Source organism: Agelaius tricolor, unplaced genomic scaffold (genome assembly GCF_023055355.1).
Source record: "Agelaius tricolor isolate 1412-34295 unplaced genomic scaffold, bAgeTri1.0.p SCAF_4, whole genome shotgun sequence".
Classification (NCBI taxonomy): domain Eukaryota; kingdom Metazoa; phylum Chordata; class Aves; order Passeriformes; family Icteridae; genus Agelaius; species Agelaius tricolor.
Genome location: NW_027269264.1, coordinates 19,638,932 through 19,663,006, shown reverse-complemented (window position 1 = coordinate 19,663,006; position 24,075 = coordinate 19,638,932). Strand labels below are relative to the sequence as shown.

The window sequence follows — 24,075 nt, the reverse complement described above, 5'->3', positions numbered from 1 at the left end:
CTTGAAATCACTGCAGTTTAAGATTTACCTGATGCTGCCCTTTTTACAGGTGTTGTCTGTTTCTGCCAAAAATGTCAATTTAATCAATGTGGAATATAAGTGATTTTGTCGGTGGGGTTGTTGGAATATTTTGCTTGTTCTTCCTTTCTTGTTCCCATTTTCCCATTGGACAAGGAAGAATGTGTCTGAATTTTTATTTATATTTTTACTTGCTGGGGTGAGTGAATGCATAGAGATGAGGAGAGCTTCTTGGCAGGGTTTCCTTCTATTTCCTGTCGTGTTTTGAATATAGCCTTCTCTTCCACTGACCTGTTTTTGCTAAGGAAAGTGTTCATATACGTAAAAGTAACACTCCCTTTTTCTACTAAAAATTAAATCTTTGGTATGCTGTGCTAGTGGACTCAATCTGCTGTGATGCATTCAGTTTGGTTCTGACTGTTCTCTGAGAAAGCTGAGAGAATTGTTTATTTTTCAATCTCCTTCCTGCTGTTGCAAAGTTACTGTTTATTCTTCTAACTTTGATCTGCCTTTCAAAACAGAATGACAAATAGGTTCTTTGGGGAATGCTTTAAAGGACTTGTGAAAATGTATATGTATAATCCACTTTTGGTTAGCAGATTGTAAACTCCTGGTTAAAAGGAGAAAAGGCTGGTTACAAGACTGTTTAATTAAAAACAGAACAAACCAACCAACCAAAACTAAAAAATGCAACCCATCCAAAACTTTGTGAGAATGAGATTTAGTGTAATTGATTACTGCTTCAACCAGTTAGAGCATGTATATGTGACAATTTTATTTTTCAGTTTGTCAGACTTGAATATGGCTTTAGAGTTTCTCTAGTTGATGGTATATCCAAGTATAGAAAAGAAATTATTAATTGTAAGTGATGACAGTGAATGCAATTTCTTTGCCTAGCTGTGATAACAGAACTGTAAATCTCAGTAATCTGTCATATTTAAGGTACCAAAATAGCTGTATCTGTTAAGCACAGATTTGCTGCTGTCACTCCTGGTGTAGCTTTACTCCTTCATGTAAAGCAGTTGGCAGCAGGTGTAAATATATATACAAACACTAGTAGAATATGGCATGCATATTAAGAAGGGATTAAATTGTGTTGCAGGTCTTAGTCATGTTATTCTTTAATGCACTGCTACCAGTTACTCTTTGTATTAATGTAGTGAGTGGCCTAGGAAAAACTGCTGCATTTCAGGTTTAAGTTTTAGATTCATGTTAAGTTGCAGTAGGTTTGCAAAGAAAGGAATTTACCTCTCTTCATGATTGTCATTTACATATGATAATGTTGATATGATGTTGTTCAGTTGAATCATATGCAGTAGTAGAGTTTAGGATCGGCAAGTATATATTAATATAAAAGTGCCTTTAGAAGAGAGGGGAGAGAAATGTCTGTGCTTAAGATAAGAATACCAAAGAATTAATTAAGAGACTAAGAAGTAAAAACCCTGAGTTTATGAATAAGAACATTGGGCATTTGAGCCCATAAGAAATGAGCTTTCAGCTGGTTGCACTTTTTTTTGGTATGAAAATGGGCCCTGGGGTAAAAGTGTGTATTGGGCCCAAATTCAGAATCTGTACCTCTAGTACACTTATGCCATTAAGATTATTCTTAATCTTGTGTTATACAATTTTCACATAATTTTTCCTTTTTTTCCCCAGAGCTGTCAGAGGCACATACACACATATTCATATGAAAAACTGAATATATGTGTGTGTATACACACACACAAACATATATATATATACATGTACATGCAGTGTTGGAAGTAATGCAATGCTGACTCATTATCAGTGGATCAATAGTTGAATGTGAAAAATGATTCTTTGCATAAAAAATACATTTCAATCACTGAATATTTGGCATGAAATCAGAGCTTTTTCTCTTTGAGTAGCATATGCTGAGCAAGTACTGAACAGTTTGTGCTTGGAGGGAGGTAGCCTTCAGTCTTTGGAGGAAGCAACAACTGTTACACTTTGGCTGTGTTGCTTAGAATTTAACTTGAAATACATTTTATCTTGAGCTTTTTATTTTTTTTTATTTCTCAGCAAATGCCTTTTTGAATTTGTGATACAAGTGTTGCAGATAGCTGTATCTTCAGTGCAGCCTCAGATACTGCATCACATTTAATGGCTGTTGGAGATGAACCAGTGCTAACTAAATTGAATAAAGTTTCTGCTCTCCCTGTTTAGGTAACTAAACCAGTTACTAGTAAAACTGACAAGTGTGACTGTTCATAATCTGTGTTCTGTTGTCTCTACAATGTTTTACAGCTAGTTAACAGGACTCAATAAGCTGTTACTTACTTTTAGCAATAGTAGTTCTTCTGTTGAGATTTGTACAGTAGTTACTGTTTGAATGAAAGATACTGAGTTTTGTGTACTGGAATTAAATCAGCAGGATAATTCTGCTAAAACATAAAACTAACAGCAAGGTACAAAATTTTTTTCTCATGCCAGAAGAGAATAAACTGACATATTCTGATCCAGGAATTCTGTGCATGTTAGTTTTTGATTATATTTCTGTTGCTTATGGATTGAGTGCTTCTTTTTGGAGTTTTTGTTAGCTCTAGCAAAGACTTGGAACCTTAGAGGGTATTGTAGGAAAAGAAAAACCCAATGAAACTGCCACCAGGGTGAAAGAACAGAGGCTAGAAAGGTCTGATCAGTGGGAAGAAGAGATGGAACTCCAAAAAATCAACGTTAAATAGTAGTTCACTTTAAAATAGGTATGATGCTGGTGTAAAGAGATGGACAAAAAGCACCTAGAAGCATGAAAGCAGGACAAATGTAATGTGTATAAAATACTGACTAGAGATTCAGTCGAGTGAGCATGCCATTTTGGTAAGAATGGTGAAAGATCAACCTAGTAATAGTAAACATGAACTCAGGAAGAAATACAAGGATGTCTAGAGAAAAGCTGTGTTCAAAGGAGGGATAATGAAGAGGTTGAGCCCTTCCACTGAGCAGAAAATAATGGAATTATTCTGCTATCTTAAAAGAATGGCATCAAAGCACTGACAGAGGCAAAAGCAAGCTCACAAGGGTAAGAAGTGATGTTTCATTATTTACCCTCCTGCTATTGGAATCACTCTCGCTTTGGATTTTCTTGCATTAGTAATAGCTGATTCCAGGAGTCTGTTCCCATTGTGCTGTCGGGGTACAAAGACTTTGGGGTTTACCACTTTAACCTGTTAGTGCTGTAACTGAGCTGCAGCAGCTGGCATGGCTGGAGGTGCTAGTGGCACAGAAGAGCTTTTCATCTGCTGCTATGCTCTTATGCAGCAGGGCCACCACATGCTGGGTTGAGGGATCAAAAACACCAGTGGCTGCTTGGCCTCTCTGGAATCTTTATCAGCCTTGAGAACTAGGACTTTGATAGAGAGGACATGGACCAGGAATGGAGTTATTTAAAGGACAGACTTTCTAGGTGCCTTCTTCCACCCCCTTTGTGACAGTCCAGCACTTGACAAGGCTCTTGGAAATATCCCATGGATGGAGGGTGTCATGTTTAATACCAGATTTACTTACTTGAAGATGGTTCATGTCACATGGTATTTCTAGTTTGGAGTGATACAAAGTATACCGAAAACACAAAAACATAATATTATAATTAATGTAGCAATTGCAGAACACAGATCCTTCACAATAGCGGTATGACTCCCTTTATTGGTCCTTATGAAATATATCCTCACTGTCATCATGTGAGGTGTCCTCAGGTGTCAAGAAGGAATAGGGAGGGTTGATCAGTTAAAGCCCATTGTTCTCTTTGAAATTCTTATGGCAGTTGTCTGGCTTTTATTTCTATGTATTCATTCTCCCCATGCTGGCCTGGTCTTCATTCTTGCTAAAGAAGTACTGGTTGATCCACCTAAACTTTGATAGCCATTTATCCAAAACAAAGGCCACCCCATGTTCCTTATGAGTTGAGATAAAGTCATCTTTGTAACTGCTCTGGTCCATCTTTTCCTGAGCTTCAAAAGCACATCACCTTTTTCTGCGTTCTCTTGACCTTATTCCATATTTAGGACTTATTAGTCATATCCATATGAAAGCAATCCCAGAACCAGAAGTGCAAGAAAAATACATTTCTTCCTCAACAAACCCTTGGTGAGGTAGGTTTAAAGCACAGCTTCTCTCTGAAACTAGGCTCAGATTTCATGTATAACAGGGCATCCTTTTTGCTATGTTTTTGTCTACTCCTACATAAGCAGTGTAGAAATTGCAATGCAAAGGAGGCTAAATAGATCCAAATTGAAGTTACTAAGAACTACTGTGAACAGATTATTGCATTAACTTCTCAATGGAATTGTCTTGGGCCACTGTTCAGTTTTTCTCTGTGGGATTCTTTCTGTGCTCTGCCCTCCCCTGCCCAGTGCCAGTACTCTCTTAAATTGCTAATGATGTGATAGGGCTTAACTGTGTTTTCCTGTGGGCATCACATGCATAAATTGGTGTTCTCCACCATTCACTCTTCATCAGGCAGCTTGTTTGTCAGGAAAAGGTGCTTTAAATTCTTGTAAATTTGGAAAGGATCACCTTACAACAAAAGAACACAGATTTTCCAACTATAAAACTCTACCTTTGAGGCAAGCAGAAGTTTACTTGCTTGTCAAATAGGCTCTGGTTGGTGTGTGCAAATTCTGCATTTTTTAATGTAGGTAAGGTAAGGGTGATAAGAAATATTTCAGTTGGTAGCTATTTTTTGCTGTTGGATATTCTTTAAAAAGACTAAGAAAGGCCATCACCCATGCTCATGCAAAAATCAGTGTACCTAAAAATTTAATTCTTTTGGGAAGCCTTCACTGTTGTGGTAAGTATAGAGTATTAAAGATAATGCCTGTTTCTAAAAATTAATACTATATATCATAGAGGAAGGAGAAATAACAACTAAAATACCATTGATCTGTCTAACTGTGCTTTTTTCACTGTGTAACTGTATCACAGCAATTCAAATGCAGGTACTGTTTTCCAGTGTGAGTTCCTGGAAATGTAGAGCCAAAATATCTCTGTTTTTTAAATATGTCCTTAAAAATGTGTTTTAAGAATCTGTGCTTTAATTAAAGATTTTCAGGCAGCTGAGTGTGGTGTTTTTTCAGTGCATATATGAGTCAGTCTGCTACAGAAATGATGGTTTTGTAATCATACTGGAAATAAAACAGAAAAAAAACCTTCTCATTATTTTTAATTTTACACAGCTCACGTTTACACTTCTCACTATTCAGTATTTTGTATAAAATCAAATGCAATTTGCAGTATTTTCAAATGACACACAAATGCATATTGAACTAATTAATATTACAAGATAATATGAAGCTTTATCTTAAAAATACCTTCAGCAAAATAAACTTTCATTCTGTCAATCCAAGTTAAAAAAATATGATTAGAAATATACAGTTTAAAAATAATCAGCATGAACAGTACTGATTAGTCAGGAAATTTTAGACCTTGATAGCCTGTATATGAGTTTACATATGACAGTCTGCAAACGATTAATATAAAAAATGCAGTGCAACAAACTGGTGAACATCACATTTATGTTTTGGTTTTTTCCTATAATCTCTTACTGTTTTAAATCAGCAGTGCTTCCTCTGCTGTGGCAAAAAGACAAGGTCTAGGTTAGTGTTTGAAATTTTTGATGCTGTAATGGAAACCAGCAATTTTACCCAAGATATTACATCTTTTGAGCACGTAGTATCGTTTGAGTTAAGAATTTGAGGAAGAATCCATATGTAACATTTGAAAGAGGAAAGAATTTCTAAGAAGAATCTCCTAATTGATGATAGCAGAAGTAACTTCATTCAGCTGCTCTGTTGTACAGATATACAAAGGTGATGCAGCTGCCATAACACATTCCATTTTGGCACATAATACTTCACAATTCAGAAAAAATTTAGAAACCAGGAATTTCCTCACCCATGTCCACTCTTCGTTCTTGTACCTACGACACATTTGGTATGGTATATTAGAAATGTTAGACAAAGTAATAAAAATTTGTTACAAACTAAGCAATACAATTATATGTGGCACAATGAGGTACTGAGTTAATTTTCCATATAAGGCTATTTGGAAAGCTCAGATGTAAAATCCCTTTGACATTTATGTGTTTTTCACTAAGATAGTGGGTGGTGGATGGGGTATCCTGGAAGACATTGATGCTAAACATGCAGTTTTGGTTTAGCTAGAGTTGCTATTGTTTGTGCACTTGCATTATGCAAATTTACTTCTGATGAACCTAGAAGTGCTAATTACTCTGCTGGTTACTTTAAATGAGGTAAATTCTGATTTGGAATTTGGAAGGGGTGAGAAAGAGACCAATTATTTTTAGGTTAAAAAAAGATGCTAAAAGAAGCAGCTCAGCTGAGAGAAGGCCACAGCCAAACATAGTAAATATTACTAAATCTTTATTCTGGTTTTCCTTTCACTATTTTCATTCCTTTTGCCTTCCAAGATGAGAATTTTGTTCAAAAAGAAGCATAGGCTCATATTTGCACAACAGACCTACTATTGTGGTTACCTATATGTAAACTTCTGCGCAAAATGGCTTACTAAAAAACCCACCCAACCAAAAAAAAAACCAATCCAAACCATACAACCTCCAAACCCAAAACCCCCTAAACTGCAATAAACCCAGAAAAACCAAATAACCTCTGCCAAAACAAACAAAGCAGCCCCATTGAAAGCCCAAGAAATTTTAATTGCCTTATCTGGATGAGATCATTCCCTCTCTTTCAGATGCTTTTTCTCTAGAAGGGTGTGAAAAGGGAAGTTCAAGAAGAAAACAAAATACTTTCAATCTGAGCCTTCAGTGGTCCTTTATTTTGCATTAAACCTGTTCTTTTTAATTTATATTCATGTTAGCAAATTTTGACTATCTAAGCACATGGATGTTATTTGTAAGCTTACTTACAAATAACATTTGTAAGCTTACTTACTTCACATCCTGTTTCCTCTCCAATTCGTGATTCTTTTGCTAGAAAATATTTTCAAACCACTGTGTGATATTCATATTGGCATTCAAAAATCATCAGCCTAACAGAAGGCTTAGTTTTCATTCAAAAGGATGTAGATTGAAACTAGTCACCGAACATTTACATTCATTGAAATTTCCCCCTCTCACCAAGGTAATCTGCATTTTTAAAAACTTCAGTTATTCCATTACTAACATTGTAGATTTCTCCATTTCTTCCACTTTGTACTGTAAGAGCCATTAAATCAACAGATAACTGATCCATAATTAAGGCTATGTGGTAACAGCCCTCATCTGAGGGATATGCAGCTATAACCATCAGCTAGCTGGTGCACAAGAGTACATCAGCTTTGAAATGTCGTCATGTGAAAAGTAGTAGGAAAAAAAAAACCACTGTAGTCCTGTAGGGGATAAAAATTTCCGTTTCAAGTAGATTCCTCTAAAAATTACACTGCTTTTTACCAGAGGTAAATTGTAGTTCCTAAAGTGTTATGTGTCAAAATTTTTACCTGCTCCTGAATTTCACTACCTCAGTCGTATGGAACCCTTATTTTCCCTTTTTTGTGTGCTGCACTCATTAAGTGTCCCAAAGCACTGTCCATGTGTTATCAAGCGTACCGATGAAATCTGAGGGGGGGATTCCTACCTTTTATATATGGTAATTTAAAGTTTCAGGTAAAGAACGTGATAGTAAAAGAACAGTAATGTTTCAGTGATTAAACAGTAATGACAATTCAGTAAGACAGCACTGCTTTAAATGGTAGTGTTTTTCCTCCCCTTTAAAATCATACCAGATTTAAAGCAGTTCTAAGTAGTTCAAAGAGCAATTGGTTGTGAAGAACTAAAAAGCTGTCACTACTAAAAACAAGTTAATTACTTACAATTAGTTTTTCCTAAATAAACCACACGACCTTTGACAATAAAGCACTCTTTGGTGGACAACAGTTACATTGTGTACTCAATACTGCAGCTTCATAAAAAACTTTATACAAAGTAAGAAAGAACAGCTGATAACACAAGAGAGTACCAATACTATTAGAAATAAAAGCTTTTGTGGTTGATTCTCAGACTCAAGTGAAGACTTCAGCCCAGTCTGAACGCACAACACAGATTTATATACTTAAAAGCTCCCACCATCTGGTGATCTGCAGCTAAGTGATTGCCATCACAATTCGTACACATGCATCGTACATACTAGCAAGCCCTCTTTATAATAGAGAGCCTAAATATTTACACCTGAGTCTGAATGTACGTAGATTATGTTGGTTTTGAGAAAGTATTAGCATGGTAGAAAAAAGTCTACCAAACATGTTGACAGTTCATTTCATTCTACAAATAAAAAAGAGATTGTTCTATTTCATTTTTTACTGAAAAATAGAGCCAAAGTGAACTTCCTTGAATTGCATCAAGTCCCCTCTATATCCCCTTCACTCCTGAATATCCTCTTCAACACTGGTGGCTTATTCAAAATTCAACGCAATACTGTTCTATTCCTTGTGGCAGATTGGCTGTTGAAATAAAACATATTTGAGGGAAAAAGTTAAACATTACTCAGTATGTAATTCAGGCAAACATTTCTGGCAAGGTAAAATGAGCAAATGGTACTTCAAAGAAAGAAACAAAAAATCAAAGTCACTCCATTTAGTAACACAGCAATACTGATTGTCAAGGATGCACAGACTGGTCTGATTACAGACAATATGAAGAAAATTCTGTTCCATACAGAAATGCAAAAGGGGATTCAGAGTACCATAATTTAATTAAGCACATTTGTGTAAAGCATTCCTTTTCTTTTTCTCCCTCTGAAGTATCAGACTGCAGGAAAAGTAGGAAGAACAGGACAGAAACATATTTTTTTAAAGCTAGGTTTAGATGACATATAGAAAAGTTCTGAAACGCTGCAGGTAGTTTTCAGTATTTTAACAAGGGTATAGAAGACTACTTTGTACTACCTGGCAAAGCAAAGGCATATGAGATTTTTAAAGTGTATTCCTCTTCATTAGCTTTTGTGATATTCCTCTATACAGCTTTCATACCTTTTCCCCTTTATAATGTTTTGTAATAACTTTACCTGCATTCCCTTAAGCACCTTTACCTATCACAATGCCTTTACCACTTAGGATTTCATTTCTTATCAACTCCTTACTACAAATCAAATTTTAGTTCTGTTCTGTGTGGTGACATGGAAAAGACCATTTAACTTGTGTCTTATGACTCGGTTTGGATGTGAAGTATGCACCTTGTTAAAATACAGACATGAACTTCTCAGTAACTGGCAAATTTACAAGGAAGATGTCTTGTCTGGAGAAATAAGGGCATCCACAGAGAAACACTGGGTTATGGGCTAGAAATGTGATTTCCTGCAGCTCAAAACACAGATATGTGTTATGTCCATCAGTACTTTCTTTCATAGAAGGCAGCTGACATCTAAAGATGCTCCACAAAGGAAAAGCAGTGAGTGTTATAGATAGGATTGAAATTCCCTATGTTCTCTTTAAAAAGCCAGAATAATGTTTTAGATGTAAATAGCTCTTATCGCTGAAAAATCATTCTGGAGACAATCCATGGTAGGGTCTCCAACAGTCTGAAGGATGAAATGACAAATGAATTCCCTAGCTGTGCAGATTATACTGCATGAGGATGGGTCACAAGTGTGATTCACATACAAAAAGAATTGACTAAAGTGACATAATGCAGTAAATGAGATTGATGTAAAAATGTTGCAAGATGTTTCCACTGGAATGTATCAGAAAGAAAAAGAATAAGGATATACAGTAATGTCAGTGAAGTTCAGTGAAATAAACAAAGTCTTGACAAAGACAGATGCTGGTTAGGGCAGGATGTCAATATTGTAGAAATAAATAATTATTCTCTACTCTGCAATCCACTTGATCTGGATTAAGTTCAATGAATCTGAGTACTGTGAGGTAATGCAAACTGCTCATACTTCAAGAAATCAAACTTAAATGAAAAGGCATGCTTAAAAGAAGACTGATACTTTTTCAAATGGTACAGGAAAATAAAAGGAGACTTACAAGACTAACAACAAGGCACTGCATTCTAATTCCATTAAATTATATGGCCATACCACAAGACCCTTCAAAGGGACCAGCACCCAATTAGCCCTCTCAGATTATAAAACAATTAAGACATCTAGAATAAGGACAAATTTGATTATTGGATGGAAATATGAAACTAACTGAAACTTATTTGACCTCCAAAGTTAGAAGAAAAGAAACAGTATATGGTGAGGTGTTTAGGGTAGAAGTTTTAGAAAGTCCATTAAAATATGAAGGAAGTAATTTATGAAGTTTAAGATTGACCTGGTCCTTGGCCTTCAGAGTCATACATCTGGCAATGCACTTAAAGGACTTCTTATGAAATTAATGAAATCTTCTGTGAGCTCTATTTTAGGGATGCTGTTTTTTCCTAAGGATAGGTATTCACATCTCACACAATACAAATGTTAGCTTGGAGAAGTGCTTTCAAGGAACTGAAAATCTCTCTTCAGATTACACTCATGCATGAATGTTGATACAAAATGTTGCAAGCAGGCTAGGTTAAAACTGGGAGAGGCATGAAGAATAAAAACAGCAGGCAGAATCCCATCAATTCTATTTGGATCAAAACTGACATGGTAAAAATTGGGTAAAATGGAGAAAAAATCCAACCAACCAAAAGGAAAACCTGGAAAAATACCACTGATTTTTAGTAAAATACCTGTTTCCTAAAAAAGGTCTTATTTTTTAATATGTTATTCAATAAATCAAAACAAGTCACAACTAAAATGTCTCTGAATAGGATTTACTGCACTCTACTGACTATTTCCACTGACTAACAGAGCAAATTTTTCCTAACTTCATTATCTTCAAGGGAACAGGATGAAGAAAGAGAAAGAAGAACTCTGTGAGGAAAAAGCTGCAAAACAACTTAAATTTTCAGAGATATTTATAAATCAAGCCAGTTAACATAGGAAGTAGTTATGTGCCATCTTTTACTCTTTCCAGTCAAAATCTCTTCAGCACCTGACAGATCCATTTTTCACTAAGAGTTTAAAACAAATTCCAGTAAATTGTAAGCAATAGATATTGTTTTAAACTATGCTCTCAGAGTCATCTTTTATAATGACCTGGAGACTTGCCACTGAGGGGTGTGATCACAGGCATACACAAAGATAAATAATAGGAGTAGTCTGGCCATATGCTTCTGGGCCAAAAGGCACTTTCAGTCTTCCATAAATCCATTAGAATTTAGAATTTCATTAAGCTTTACCAAACAGGTTTACTTCAGATTATCAGCCATGCTATCAGTAAAAAAATCTCATACCAGTATACACATGCATTTTATACACTTCACCTTTCCATAACCACTGCATTTCAGTTGTCTATTGAATCCTTCCATGAAGTTTTGACTTCATGCACTGACTAGTATATGACTTAATGCTGTGAAGAATTTTTCTGTCTCTCACTCCAGACAAAGGGGTTTTCATGTTATCAAAATCCCTTGTCTTCAGTAATTCTCACTCACATTAAGAATTACTATTTAAAATTCTTGAACTTGGAAGACTGAGCAAGACAAATAAATTACTTAAGATGTAAGGTTCGAGATGTTCTCAGTACATGACACAAACCATTTAATTGTTTCTCACTATCCATTGCTAGGAGAAGGAGCTGAACTATGGCAAAGCTCCTGCCAGCAGTGGATAGAACAGGTCAAAGTATTTGCCAAGAAAACAGTTACAGGATCTGTAAAGAGGGTAACTCTCACCTTTTTAAACTTTTTTTTCTTGCAGCGGACCTGGTAGTTCTTTTAGTAATGTCTGTACTGTCAGAAATGCTAGGTTCAGAGGTTTTATTTTTCTGAACACTGGACTGCAGAGTTACTCTGTAAAGAGTAGGAAAAAAGAAAGATTATATAATTGGAAAGTTCCTAAAAACACTGAAAAGAGGGTGTTACAATAGAGCTAACAAGTATCAGCTTTATATCTATTTTCTATTCCATCTGTGCAAAGTTCCAGCTGTGAAAGTATGCACTGTTTTAGAGATTCTGACCTAGGAGTAACTTAGCTATTACTCTTTATTCTCCTGCTATCATTAGACTCTAATTTTCAGTGGCTTCAGTGAGTCCAGTCGTATGCGCAGATTACGTTAGACTGGAAATCAAAACCTTCATTAAATAGTGCAAGTTACAGTTTGGTCGGTTAATACTCTGTAGAAACTACTTTCACAGAATCCTAGATATGAATACTGAATGCTAACTTTTGGAGCAAAAGTGAACAGGAATATATAGGGAGAATATACATTTCTATATTCATGTAACATACCAAAAACAGAAATGGAAAAAACCTCCAATGTTTTCATTGTTTTATATGGGCTTCAGAATTAGAACATGTATTTGAGATAACACAATTTCATCTAAAATATATTCTTTATGCAGTAAAACTGATCAGCAACATTATTTTTACTGCATATACACTTCTTGATTAGCAAACAAATGCCTACATACCCACAAATTTCAAGTACTTTAAACTTCTACTTGAAAAAATCTCTCTTAGTAGTTCAGCCTTGCAAAATATTATTACTTGATTTGCAAATGTTCAAACAAAACAGCCAGTTGCTCAGGTAAGATACAAGGTTTCAATGACAAGTACTATGAAAATGCAATGCAAATTCTCCTGTAAACACAGGACATTAAAAGTTGAAGGAATTGCTTTTACAGGAAGCAGAAAAAACCACCCCCAGCTGCCTTCAACTTCATATCATACTTTAGACAAAAGAAATTCTTCTAATGAAAATGTTTTCCTTGCATGCCCAAGGTGAAAACATTTAAAACCTGAAAGCTTATGTTTTAATTTCTACTGTGATTGTAAAACAGTTTTAGCAAGTTCTAATATTGAAATTCTTTTTTCAGTGCCACAGTTGTCATACAGAATGAACAAATTCAGTCCTACCACACTTTAACCAAGCACTAAAAATTACAGCAATGGTGAGATAAGACTTGCATTATACCATTCATCTGTGCTAGGAATGAACAGAAAAGCACGAGGTTATGCTTAACCTCGTAACATTCGGTCACTGAAATATAAACACGAACAGATCATGGCACATTCTGTTTTACTAGAGCTCATGCAGCCAGAAATATGGAAAAATCATGTTTTCTCCTTAAATATACATTTGGTGTCTCTCTGCATAAAATGCATGCAATGTACATATAAAAGAAAGCAAAAGTTATTGGAATACAATTTTTGTAATCTTTCTCTCATAAACACCCGTTTTTCTAGATGCCAGAAGTTCAGAAAACTGGTCAATGTACGTGGCTTATGCCCATGTACGTATCTAACATGAACTGAAATGTGAGCCAGCAGTGTGCCCTTGTTGCCAAGAAGGCCACTAGTGTTCTGGGGACCATCAGGAAGAGCACTGCCAGCAGGTCAGAAGAGGTGATCCTGCCCCTTTACTCAGCCCAGGTGAGGCACATCGGGAGTGCTGTGTCTAGTTCTGAGCTCCTCAGCACAAGAGAGACATGGAGGTCCTGGGGAGAGTCCAGTGGAAGGATATGAAGATGATAGGGACTGGACATCTCTCTCATGAGGAAAGGCTGAGGGAGCTGGGTCTGTTCAGCCTCCAGAAGAGATGACAGAGGGGACTTCATCAATGTCTGTCAGTATCTGAAGGCAGGGTGTCAAGAGCCAGTCTCTGCTTGGTGGTGCTGAGCAATAGGAGGCATTGGGCACAAACGGGTGTACAGGAAGTTCCACCTGAATGTGAAGAACTTATGAACTTCTGAACCTAACACCCGAACTTCTTTACTGTGCAGGTGACTGAGCTCTGGAAGATTGTCCAGAGAGATTGTCAAGTCTCCTGCACTGGAGATTTAAGAACCATTTGGATGCAATCCTGCGCCATGTAGTCTGGGATGACTCTGCATGAGCAGGGAGGTTGGACCAGATGACCCACTGTGGTCTATTTCAACATTTATCCATTCTGTAATTCTGTGAAGCATTATGAATTCTCAAGATAGCATTTTGAACAAACATTTAAATATTCATCTTTTCAATATCATAAGGTAGCCCTTCCCAAAAAATTTCATCTTATCTGTTGAAAACAAAGAAAGAAAATAATAAAAGCTCTAAGTGGAAATGTGACTTATAATAAAAATAGCCACTAGGAAACCAAAACAACCACAAAAACATGCTTGTAAGTTTGCTGCATTTGCCAAAGGGAGATAACAAGATGCCTTATGGGATCAGCTCAGAGCCAGCTGTGAGCAAAGTAGAATCTTTAACATCATCTGCTCTTCAGTTGATATGTCATTTTTACATCTAAGATACATGCAACTTCACTGGGCTACTCTACTCTAGTAAAGAATAATTGAAATCACTGTGAACAAAACATTTGCTAAATTATCACACAGACATTTTAAAATCAGACTAGAATTCTAGACTTCCAAGGCTGATAGCACCTCAAGGAAAAGAGACAAGGTTTCATTTACACGACTGTCTGACAGGTTGTTGCAATTAAACACCCAGAGCTGTCTTTGAGCCTCACAACTGTCAGCTGAGGAGCTGCAACAGTGCTATCACAGCTTTTATTAGAATGCTACTGCATATATGTTAAAGGTGAGAGAAGAAGGTGGAATTTTGGTTTATTACAATTAGACTAACAGCCTCACTTGATAGCAGGAGGTTCAATAGATAGGTTTTATAATGGATGTGAGATGAAGAAGTAGAGGTACAGGAAAATTGTGTCAAAATGTCAGCCTGAAAAACATATCCCAAACTATATTAGAGAAGTGTAAGATCTCAGGACACCTACCTTACTTCTTTGGAGCTGTTCCAATAAAATAGTATGTCACACAACTTCCAGAAACACCAGCAAACCCATCTGATGTACACAAAGGTTTTCTAACTCATTTGATATGATAAAAAAATGAAAAAAACCAACCAACTACCACCACCACCAAAACCTCACAAAAAAGAAACAAACAAAAAAAAACCCAAAAAACCCCCAAAACCCTGCAGGCTATAGGATGTTGTAATGGTCACACTATTAAACATACATTTACATCGTAAGAATTTTTCATCTCCAATTCATCTGTAATAGAAACATCACTTGGCAGTTCTGATCCTAAATACACACCACAAATAGCAGACTAATTTATATACTGCTTTCTTATTCAAGTGAATACTTTGGCCTTTAAACAAATAAACAAATAAAGACCTGTTTGAATGGAACAGTGTAAGGAGCAGCAACTTTTAAATTACTCACAACTCTTATTCACCATTTAACTCAGTGCAAGGGCAGAACACAGGCACACCACCAGCACACAAAAACCCAAACTCCACAACCCGAGACAAAATCCACAAAACTTGAATTGCAAGCAGTGTAATACACATTGGACAGAAATCAGTCCACACAACAAGCTTTTTTAAAATAAGTGATTGCAGAATCCTAAGCAGGGATGAAGAAAAAAGAGGTTACACAGGTGCGTGTCTTCTCTATCTGCAAAAGGCATTTTAGTCTTGCCAACCAATCTGGGCAACCTGTCTTACAAGGTCTGTCAAGTGCAATACTGCTTTCTCCTTCATCACCTCATGATTTTTAAGAAAATAGACCTGAGACCTCTGCTACTCTTCCAAGTCATTGACAGGCAACAAGTGACCAATAACTCCTCAGCATACAGGGCTCCAGCCAACAAAACTGCCAGGCTAGCCCAGATTGATCCATGATCCTTACCGATAATTTGATCTCTTAAAACATGAGATACTTGCTGCAGAAAGAAGAGAAAGTTAGGCAAGCTTTTAAGAAAAGCCTAAGTGTTTTCTCTCCCTATATTTAAACCCACATTGTTAATCTTGAAAATCAAGCAGCAGCACCAGAAATTGGAAATTCACAGCAAATGGGAATAACAAAATTGCTTGCATCACATATACCAACATCAAACAGCCTTTTTTCATCTAGCAAGGAATAAGTGTTTCTAGTTTTAAGACAGAACACAGACACAGTAAGAGAAAGAAAGGATGATAGTTGACTGAAATTGATCTTATAGCACAGTACAGCAAAACAAAGCACAGATTGTTTCACCTCTTTAACCTGTGTTTTAAGTTTAGCTTTTTAGTAAGTGTTCAGAAATCTGAGGTCTGACTTCCAGAGACCACTGAGAAAAGAAAGAGTGCTCCATTCACTGTAAAACTTTGAAAACACACCTCTCATGTTATTTGGAATAATGCCTCTCAAGTAAGTTATTTGACAAGGTTAGGGGGAAAATTAAGCTGAAATGATCTTTATTTCTTTATAATTTCTTTCTCAAAAAGAACAGATTAAGATGACCTCAGTGAAGGCTAACTGAATAACTAACCTGTCCAAAGTCTCCCAGTTCTCATTCTATAGTTATCCAGTGACTTAGGTCAGCAGAAAGAGTTTCATGCTTTTTAAAAAGTGCAGACAAAAAGTTGCAAGGCCAAAGGTATGGATGACAGAAAATCTCAGCCCTTCATGCCTGTCAGGAGAGAATGCCTATTCTTAATGAGTAAAAGACTTTCTGACCATTTTTTTAATCTGACAGCACCAAGATTTCAAGTATTCACCCACAGTAATCATTCTGCTTTGAGGGTGGTGATGACAGAGAAGCTCCAGGGAGGCTCAGAAACAAGCAAAAAGTTCATTTGCACTTCCTCACAGTTCTGTGTGCTGTTGGAATTTTATTTCACCAAAATATGTAAGTTGTCATTTAATGAAAACATTGCACCTTTTAAGTAGAAGCAAGGCACAGAAATCACTGCAGCTACTCTGATGAAAGTGGAGTGAAGAAAGAGTGAAAACTGTACTCAAGGAACTGATATGCTATTAATGTTTTCTCAGCTGCTGAATCCAAGTAACAGAATAAGGAATGTAAGTAGTCTCCTAAAGCTCTAGAAAACATAACTGTGAACAAAAGATGATGGAACCAGACTGGCTGGGTAAACAAGCGAGCCTGGACCTAACACTGCAACTTGCCCCATCTTCTTTAATGTCAAAAAGGTATAAGAAGTAATGTTTTATGACATGGCATATAAAATTTGATCTCTTCGTAGAAACAAAGACCTACTGACATTTCTAACAAATTCTAATTCTTGGCATTTCATGGGAATAAAATAATGTGTTGGGAAACTAGCCTACTTTGCAAGTTCATGACCTTTGAAGTAAAACTGAAGCTAACATTTGCATCGGCAATATGCAAAGGATAGGATCATATTTTAAAGCAGCACTTTTTTATTTCTTACAGATAATTTTGCTTATGTAGTTTTAAGAGCTCTTTGCCTTTGTATATTGTAAGCCAGCCATAAAAATCACTCAATTATTCCAAATAATATACACAAGAATATAACAAAGCCAGAGCAGTGAAATTCACTCTTGCAACAAAGCCAGTAAGAAAAATGACATGAAAACATGCATTTAAGAGACATACTAGACAGAAAGTGTGAGCTATTGTAGAGAAATGGAATGGGACACTTACACAGTGGCTCTCTCTCAGGGGGTCCTGATGGTTACTATGTTCTTAAACCATCTAGACAGAATAGCAGGCTGGGCAGAAGGGAGCCACATACAATCCACCAGATGACAATGCTAAACAGTGTAGACACCAGCATAGCTAGGAGCCATCTAAAAAGGGATTGGAGGGGGAGGTAGAGATGAAAAAAAATTCAAAGCAAAAGCTATTGGTGCATTTTAGCTTGTTTCAAGTTCTTCAAAAGGATACTGCTCTATAAACTTTGTCAAGCATTTCTTACTTTCTATGACTAACAATCCATACAGCCATAAATTGCCAATGTGGTACCCCTATGCTGCTGGAATCAAAGCAAATCTTCTGAAACCCACACCAAAGTCACCTATTTCACACAGTCTGTATCACTCTTGGAAAGAATTGTGTGCAGGAGCAGTACAGCTCTGACCACTTGCTGCCATTTCTTATGCAGTTTGATCAGCCTGTATTCACATATTTTACTTCACAATCATACATTCTGATACTAAAACATTACATCACAGACAGGTATGTTTGCAGAAACAAGCAACTTATATAAACAGGGGGTGTATTACCTTTCCGTGTAAGAAGCAAAAGCCAATTCATAATCCTTTGCCACAGGTGCAGAATATTGCTTATTAGAACATACATAAAATATCCAGTCATCAACACATAAAGAATTTATACAGCCAACCTCAATAAACACTCTATACAAGTCCCTTGTGACTTAAAAGTAAATAATGCCTCTATTTTTCAAAGACTAACTGTCCAAGCTTCTGGTGCTCTTACTTTGCCCCCCCCCCGACCCCCCTTATTTTTTCTTCTGAAATAGAACTACTTGGAAGATTTAGAAGCTCCTGTTTGTTTGTTTGTTTAGATAAAAGTAATCAATTTCACTGCCAGAATAATTATTTTAACAGACTAAACTAAAAAGGAAACAGACAGTCATCTCTTGTAGTAGAAAAAACTTCTGACTCACGTAAGGCAGCTAAATATTCCTTGCAATAAAACAACAGTAACGCAAAGGAATGTATGAGTTTACACATTCATTTTTCACTGAATTATTTCAGTACAAGTCGCAACCATAAAAATAACTCAGGGGAACAGAAAGAGGTAAATTGAAGCTCCTTGAGCAACAATGCACAATGTAAAGATGAGCTATAAGCTCCAGGTCAGTTAGTTTAATTCTACACAAGTACAAGCTAATTAGAGCAGATGTTGCAGAACGCTTCATGAGCCAAATAATATTTTGATAGTAGATAGGTTTTGTATTAAGAAGCTATTAGGACAATGGCTCTGAATAGGTTATCACACAGTCTACATTCATCATATGGAACATACCGTGAGCGTATGGCAATTAAATACTTGACAATTAAGGCACTTCTGTGCCTCGGAAACTAATCTGCAAGGTAATTGTTTTTTTAGTGTGCTATTTGAAATAACTGAGGTGATGCATTTTGGTATTTTTTAAGTTCAGCTGGGCACAGTTTTTGTTCTGAGTATGTTGTTTCTTATATGGCTGCCTGTGTAAATGATAAGCATGAACAGAAGACAGTAATTTAAAACAAAAGTGGAAATCAGACATAGCAATGTGTGAAGGTTTCCAGAGATATATTCCTTTACCTTCAGCACATTTTTACTACATACTTCTCACTTTTTCTAAAAGTCTGCTGACAGTGGTGATCTTGAAAAAGAAGAAAAAGAAAATAAGAAGTCCAGCAAGGTAGCAGCATCATGTCCTACAGAAGGACAACACAATAAAAGTCATGTTGACTGTGGCCTGTGATTTTGGTCACGTGTGATTCACAAAAGTCTGACAGCCAGGGGTCACCATTGCTTTCCTAGCAATCAAACGCGATCCTGCAAAGTTTTCCAAGTGTTGCATTCACTTGCAGTTTGTTTAAGGGCAGGCAGATATATTTTGCACCCACAGTTCTTACAAGCTACAAAAGATGCAAACTTTCTTTTACAGGTGATGTTTCAGGACTTGTCTAAAATAAAGAGACTACCAGCTTCACTGACAGAAATGCAGTTCTTTGAATTTGTTTACTGAAACAGTGGCTACTCTGCCTTCCAGATCCACCAGACATAATCACAAAGCCCACAGGATTTAGGGAGAGTTCTCTTCCAAGGAAGAGAAAATGAAAGAAAGCTAAAAATCCTTCTTTCAACTCTGACTTTACCGACTTTACTTCAAACACCAGGACATATCTTATTTGAGCCAATCAAACAAAACCACACATAGTCATATTCTTTTGTTTTTATACTACCACAGGACAGACAAGGGAATGTTTGTGATTAAACTAAAAGTAAAGCATTCAGAAGTGCTATAGGAGCTTGTAAAGTGCAGAATATCAGCTTCAAAAACTATGCAGAAAACTAGAAATTCAGTAATACAGTTCTTTAACCAAATTGTCCTGCCTCCTCAGCATTCACCAAGCCTTCAGAGAAATGGTGAACCTCATGTTTGTTTTAAGGGAATAAAAACAGCATTGATAACAAAAATTTGTGGGCAATGGGAAGTATGCATGAAGAAAAGGATAAAAGTGTTTCTGGCATTTTATATATTCAAAAACTGACTTACGCTAGTGGAGATGCAGTTGGAGCTTTTGCTTGCCTTTTGCTTTTCAGAGCACGAAGCTTATCCCCTTGTGTTAAACAGTTTGTTTCGTCATCATCACTGTACTGAATAAGTGGAGGGGGGAAAGGGATAAATCAAGATTAAATATAGGCACTTTGATATATAAGAATTAACTTTATCTTAAAGCTTAAAATTAGAATTATCTCAACAGGATAAAGTCAAAGGAAATTCACTTGCATAAATATAGTTCTGTTTCTTCCAGTTTCCTGTTTGCTGCCTTAGAAGCTGTAAACTATTAGGTGGTGTCATGACTTACATGCATTGGAATATTGTCTCCTTTTAAAGCATTGGAAGCAATATATTATAAAATCTTTGCTTAAGTACAGTATGATCTTCACTAAATACAGCATTTCCCTTCTTCAGTTGCCTTTTTAAAACAGCAGAACTGTCTTTTTCAAAAAGCACCATCAAAAGGTATTACAGAAGTTGCAATTACTTAGAAACTAAAATGAGTAAAAATGATAAGCATAACCCACCCTTTCATCTCCTCCCTTTAAATACACACAGTGAAGCAACAAACAATCCAAAATGAAATCAGTGTTTTTGATTGCAGAATGTATGTTTTTTCTATTGTTGACCTAATTACAGAAGACTAAAACATGATGATGCTCCTACTTCACCTGTGTTCTAAACTCCATTTTTCATAACTGCCATCCCTAGTTTCCTCCCCCTCCCCCATATACTTTTATACAAAAAGGGTGAACAGAAAAAAAATTTGATTAACAAAGTTTTAGTGCACCCACAGGTTTTTTCAAAACCTGAGAGATTCTCAACAGTTTCAACTTTTACAAGAGCACAATATTTGGATGGTTACCAGTTCAATGTCCTTTTGGATGCTTCTCCTGTTTCTTGTGTTATTAATTGAAATATCATCTACTCCTGACAGAATTCTTGTTACAGCAATTTTATGGTTTCGTTTCAACTTTGCACGGAAAATATCCCCTTCTGTCCAAAGTTCTGCCTGTTTGCTATCATAACATGGAAAAAAAGGCCCAAAACACAACAAATTAACACTGAAGATTGTTAAGTGTATAATAGAAGAAGAAGAAAAAAAATACATCTAGATTTATTTTTGGCAATAATTTACACTCAATCTACTTACTCCATCAGGAAATGCTGTTGTGGTCCAATCACAGAACCAGGTCTATTTATTCTGATCCAGGCAATAGATTCAGCAGCTGTCATCCGATAATGCTTCATGATGTAACAGGCAATAAGTGTGCCAGTTCGTCCGAGACCAGCTGTGTAATATAGAAGAATGGCTTCTTTTATATATCCATCTCCATCTGGAATCTGTTGTAACTACAGACACTGTTACTTGGGCAAGTAGTTACCTGCCTAATTTATCAAAACAAACCTCTACTTATCAAATGTGGTAAGGGAAACTTAGTCTTTAATCTGTTTCATCATATACAAGGTTACTAACACACTCTCCATATTTTCTTTGAGTGAGGTAACCCTCCAAAGCCAGCATATTTACAAATATCTGTAAGTTTAGCTACCTTTATTTACCTATCTATCTATGAATATGTATGAAGGTATGAGAATGTTTATAAGGATGGGATAAAACAGTTGGCCTTTTTTTTTCTTTTCAGAATTCTCCCAGCACCTTCTTGCAAACTTATCATACATTGTACTCATTGCACTGAAATTAGATGTTCTCCCAGCCCCCCCTCTAATTAATCTCTTTAACTCCCAAGAAAAAAACAAATTTTGCAATAAGCAAGTCTGGGCACTAGCTAGCACAGAAAATAAGTACTCCAGAGCGAGAAACCTTTTTTAAAATGGCCCCCAATACAGTTCTATTTACCTTGGGAAAACATGAGAAGCAAGAGAGGACTGCTCCAGCTAAGTGGCATCTCTCCTTAATCACTTGCTGCACATGCAAACCACACACCACCTTAGCTCATTTAACAATTAACTGATCAACACCACTGTAAAATCTTCTGTATAACACAATAGCCAAGACAACCACACAGTAGCTTCCATGACTTGCTTTAGGAACTTGCTTTAGCTTTCCAGGACTTCCATGACAGCTTTAGGAACAGGCTACAGCATTCTACACTTCCTCAAGAGTAAGCGCAGTCTAGACACCATTAGTCTGACATCTACCAAAGAACACCTTAATTTAAATGAAAACAAAGCACTTGTATCACTGATACTCAATATTCTAGCATAACCACTGAAGCAATATGCCTGAATTTATCACTTCAGTGAAGAATAAGAGTATGGACTTGTTTTCCCAGAGTCAAGATGCTGGTTTCAACAATTCTTTCACTTTATAAAATATAATTCTGTTAAATGCAGCAAACAGATGGCAGATACAGGAACAAAACTGCAGTCTTTGCAGGTCCAAAGAAACAGGTTAAGAAAAGGCCCTTCTCCTTCAATCACAGCATTATCAGATACACTAGTAATGCAAAGCTGTGGAGAAGAAATGTCTGATAGACTATTAAAGATGGTGAGGGAAGGGAAACATACTGCCTCTAGAACAACTGAAAACATATATAACAGCTATACTAGCTGCATTGGCCAGGCTCTTACAATCTTCGCAGTCTAACTCTGGAGGAATGGATATTCAGAGCATGCCCAAATTAGTATAGTTTCTGAGGGATGAAGGTTTTGGTAGCTATACCAAAAGAAGAGCACTCATACACTTTGAGAAATCTCCCCAAAATACAACACTGTTTCCAAAACTTTACCACTTGGTATATTTAAACATGTATTTTCAGATAGAACTTGACAGGACTTCAAATGCCTTCCCAAAGCATCCTTTGAAAGTACTAACACTTTCTAGCAGAAACAGCTATTAATATCGGAAATCTCACTTTCCCCAGTCTCATTTTGGGAATGGCTTGGAAGATTTTTCTGGTACTTAACAAAATTAGAAGTTGAAGCGCTGAACAGAATCATAGAAATAATTTTAATGGAACAGTTGCAGTTTGGCAGACATGTTAATAACTAGATATAGTAGAATTATACTGCAAAATAGCTCAGGAACTGTAATTATAAACATCACTAGCGATATAAACTGGTTTTTGCATCATACCTTTGCAATGCACGGCTATTACACCTTCAGCATTTTCACAAATATTTAGAAATGTTTTAACTATAGTATCACTAGGTGTGCTTCCATCAGCAAAGAAGAGATCAAAATGCTCAAATCCAGCATCTGTAAATCGTTTGGCATCATACAGTTTTTTGTTGAGGCGTATTATAGTGGTGACCTTCTTTTGCTTGAAGTATGGGAAATAAGCCTCTGGAGCATGGTGGGGATAGCCTATTTGAGAACAGAAGATAAAAAAAAGAGTAAGGCTTAAAGTGAAGAAATAAAAAATATTAAAAAAAAATATATGAAAACACTCCCAAAACAGAGAGAAGATAAAGAAATAGACTAACTGAAAATGGAATTTTAATACAATCACCTAGGTCAGATACAATTAAACCAAGCATTAAAATTTTACTGCCAGAGTTCTTATAAAAGGAAAAGAGCCAAGGAAAAAACACACTGTTTGAGGAACAATTTTTAAAGCTTGTTCTTACTGATAACAATCAACTAAGAAAGTAGTGGGCTTGTGTTCCCCACCTCCTTTTTTAAGCATACCATTTTCAATTTTACTTCTTGAATGAGGTCCACTGAAGGCAATGAATTTGTTTGGTATTATCCAGTTAAAATCTCCATTTTCTGCTCTCTGTCAAGAGAAAATGCTTGGTTTATCATTATCCCTGTATTTTCAGGCTTTTCCTTATTGTTTCAAAATACATGCTAGAGAGAATTGATGTATAATTTTTGTCAAAGGAAGGTGTGTTAGTTGGCTGCTTTCTTTTTCATCATGAGGATGACAGATGCTCTCAACCTCACATTTCTCCCCTGTGTCCCTGTCTTTCTAAATCAGAGTTTTAGAACAACACAACTGATGCCCTTCAGATGAAGAGCAACTTTCAAATTTTT

General features: G+C 36.3%; 1 protein-coding gene across 8 annotated transcripts in view; it reads right to left on the bottom strand.

Moving 5' to 3' along the window:
* Positions 1 to 5,179: 5,179 nt before the first annotated feature.
* The window catches only part of CDC14B (cell division cycle 14B), a 44,176-nt gene continuing 25,280 nt past the window's right edge, over positions 5,180 to 24,075 (bottom strand). For 2 of the 8 annotated variants that reach the window (XM_071424791.1, XM_071424795.1), the window contains 7 exons: positions 23,728 to 23,815; positions 23,173 to 23,403; positions 21,226 to 21,364; positions 20,938 to 21,091; positions 20,067 to 20,167; positions 11,750 to 11,866; positions 5,180 to 8,490 (listed from right to left, as the gene is read on the bottom strand). In XM_071424791.1, coding sequence (XP_071280892.1) covers positions 8,454 to 8,490; positions 11,750 to 11,866; positions 20,067 to 20,167; positions 20,938 to 21,091; positions 21,226 to 21,364; positions 23,173 to 23,403; positions 23,728 to 23,815 — 867 coding nt within the window. In that variant the 3' untranslated portion in view covers positions 5,180 to 8,453. The other 6 variants (XM_071424792.1, XM_071424793.1, XM_071424794.1 and 3 more) reach the window with 6 other exon arrangements.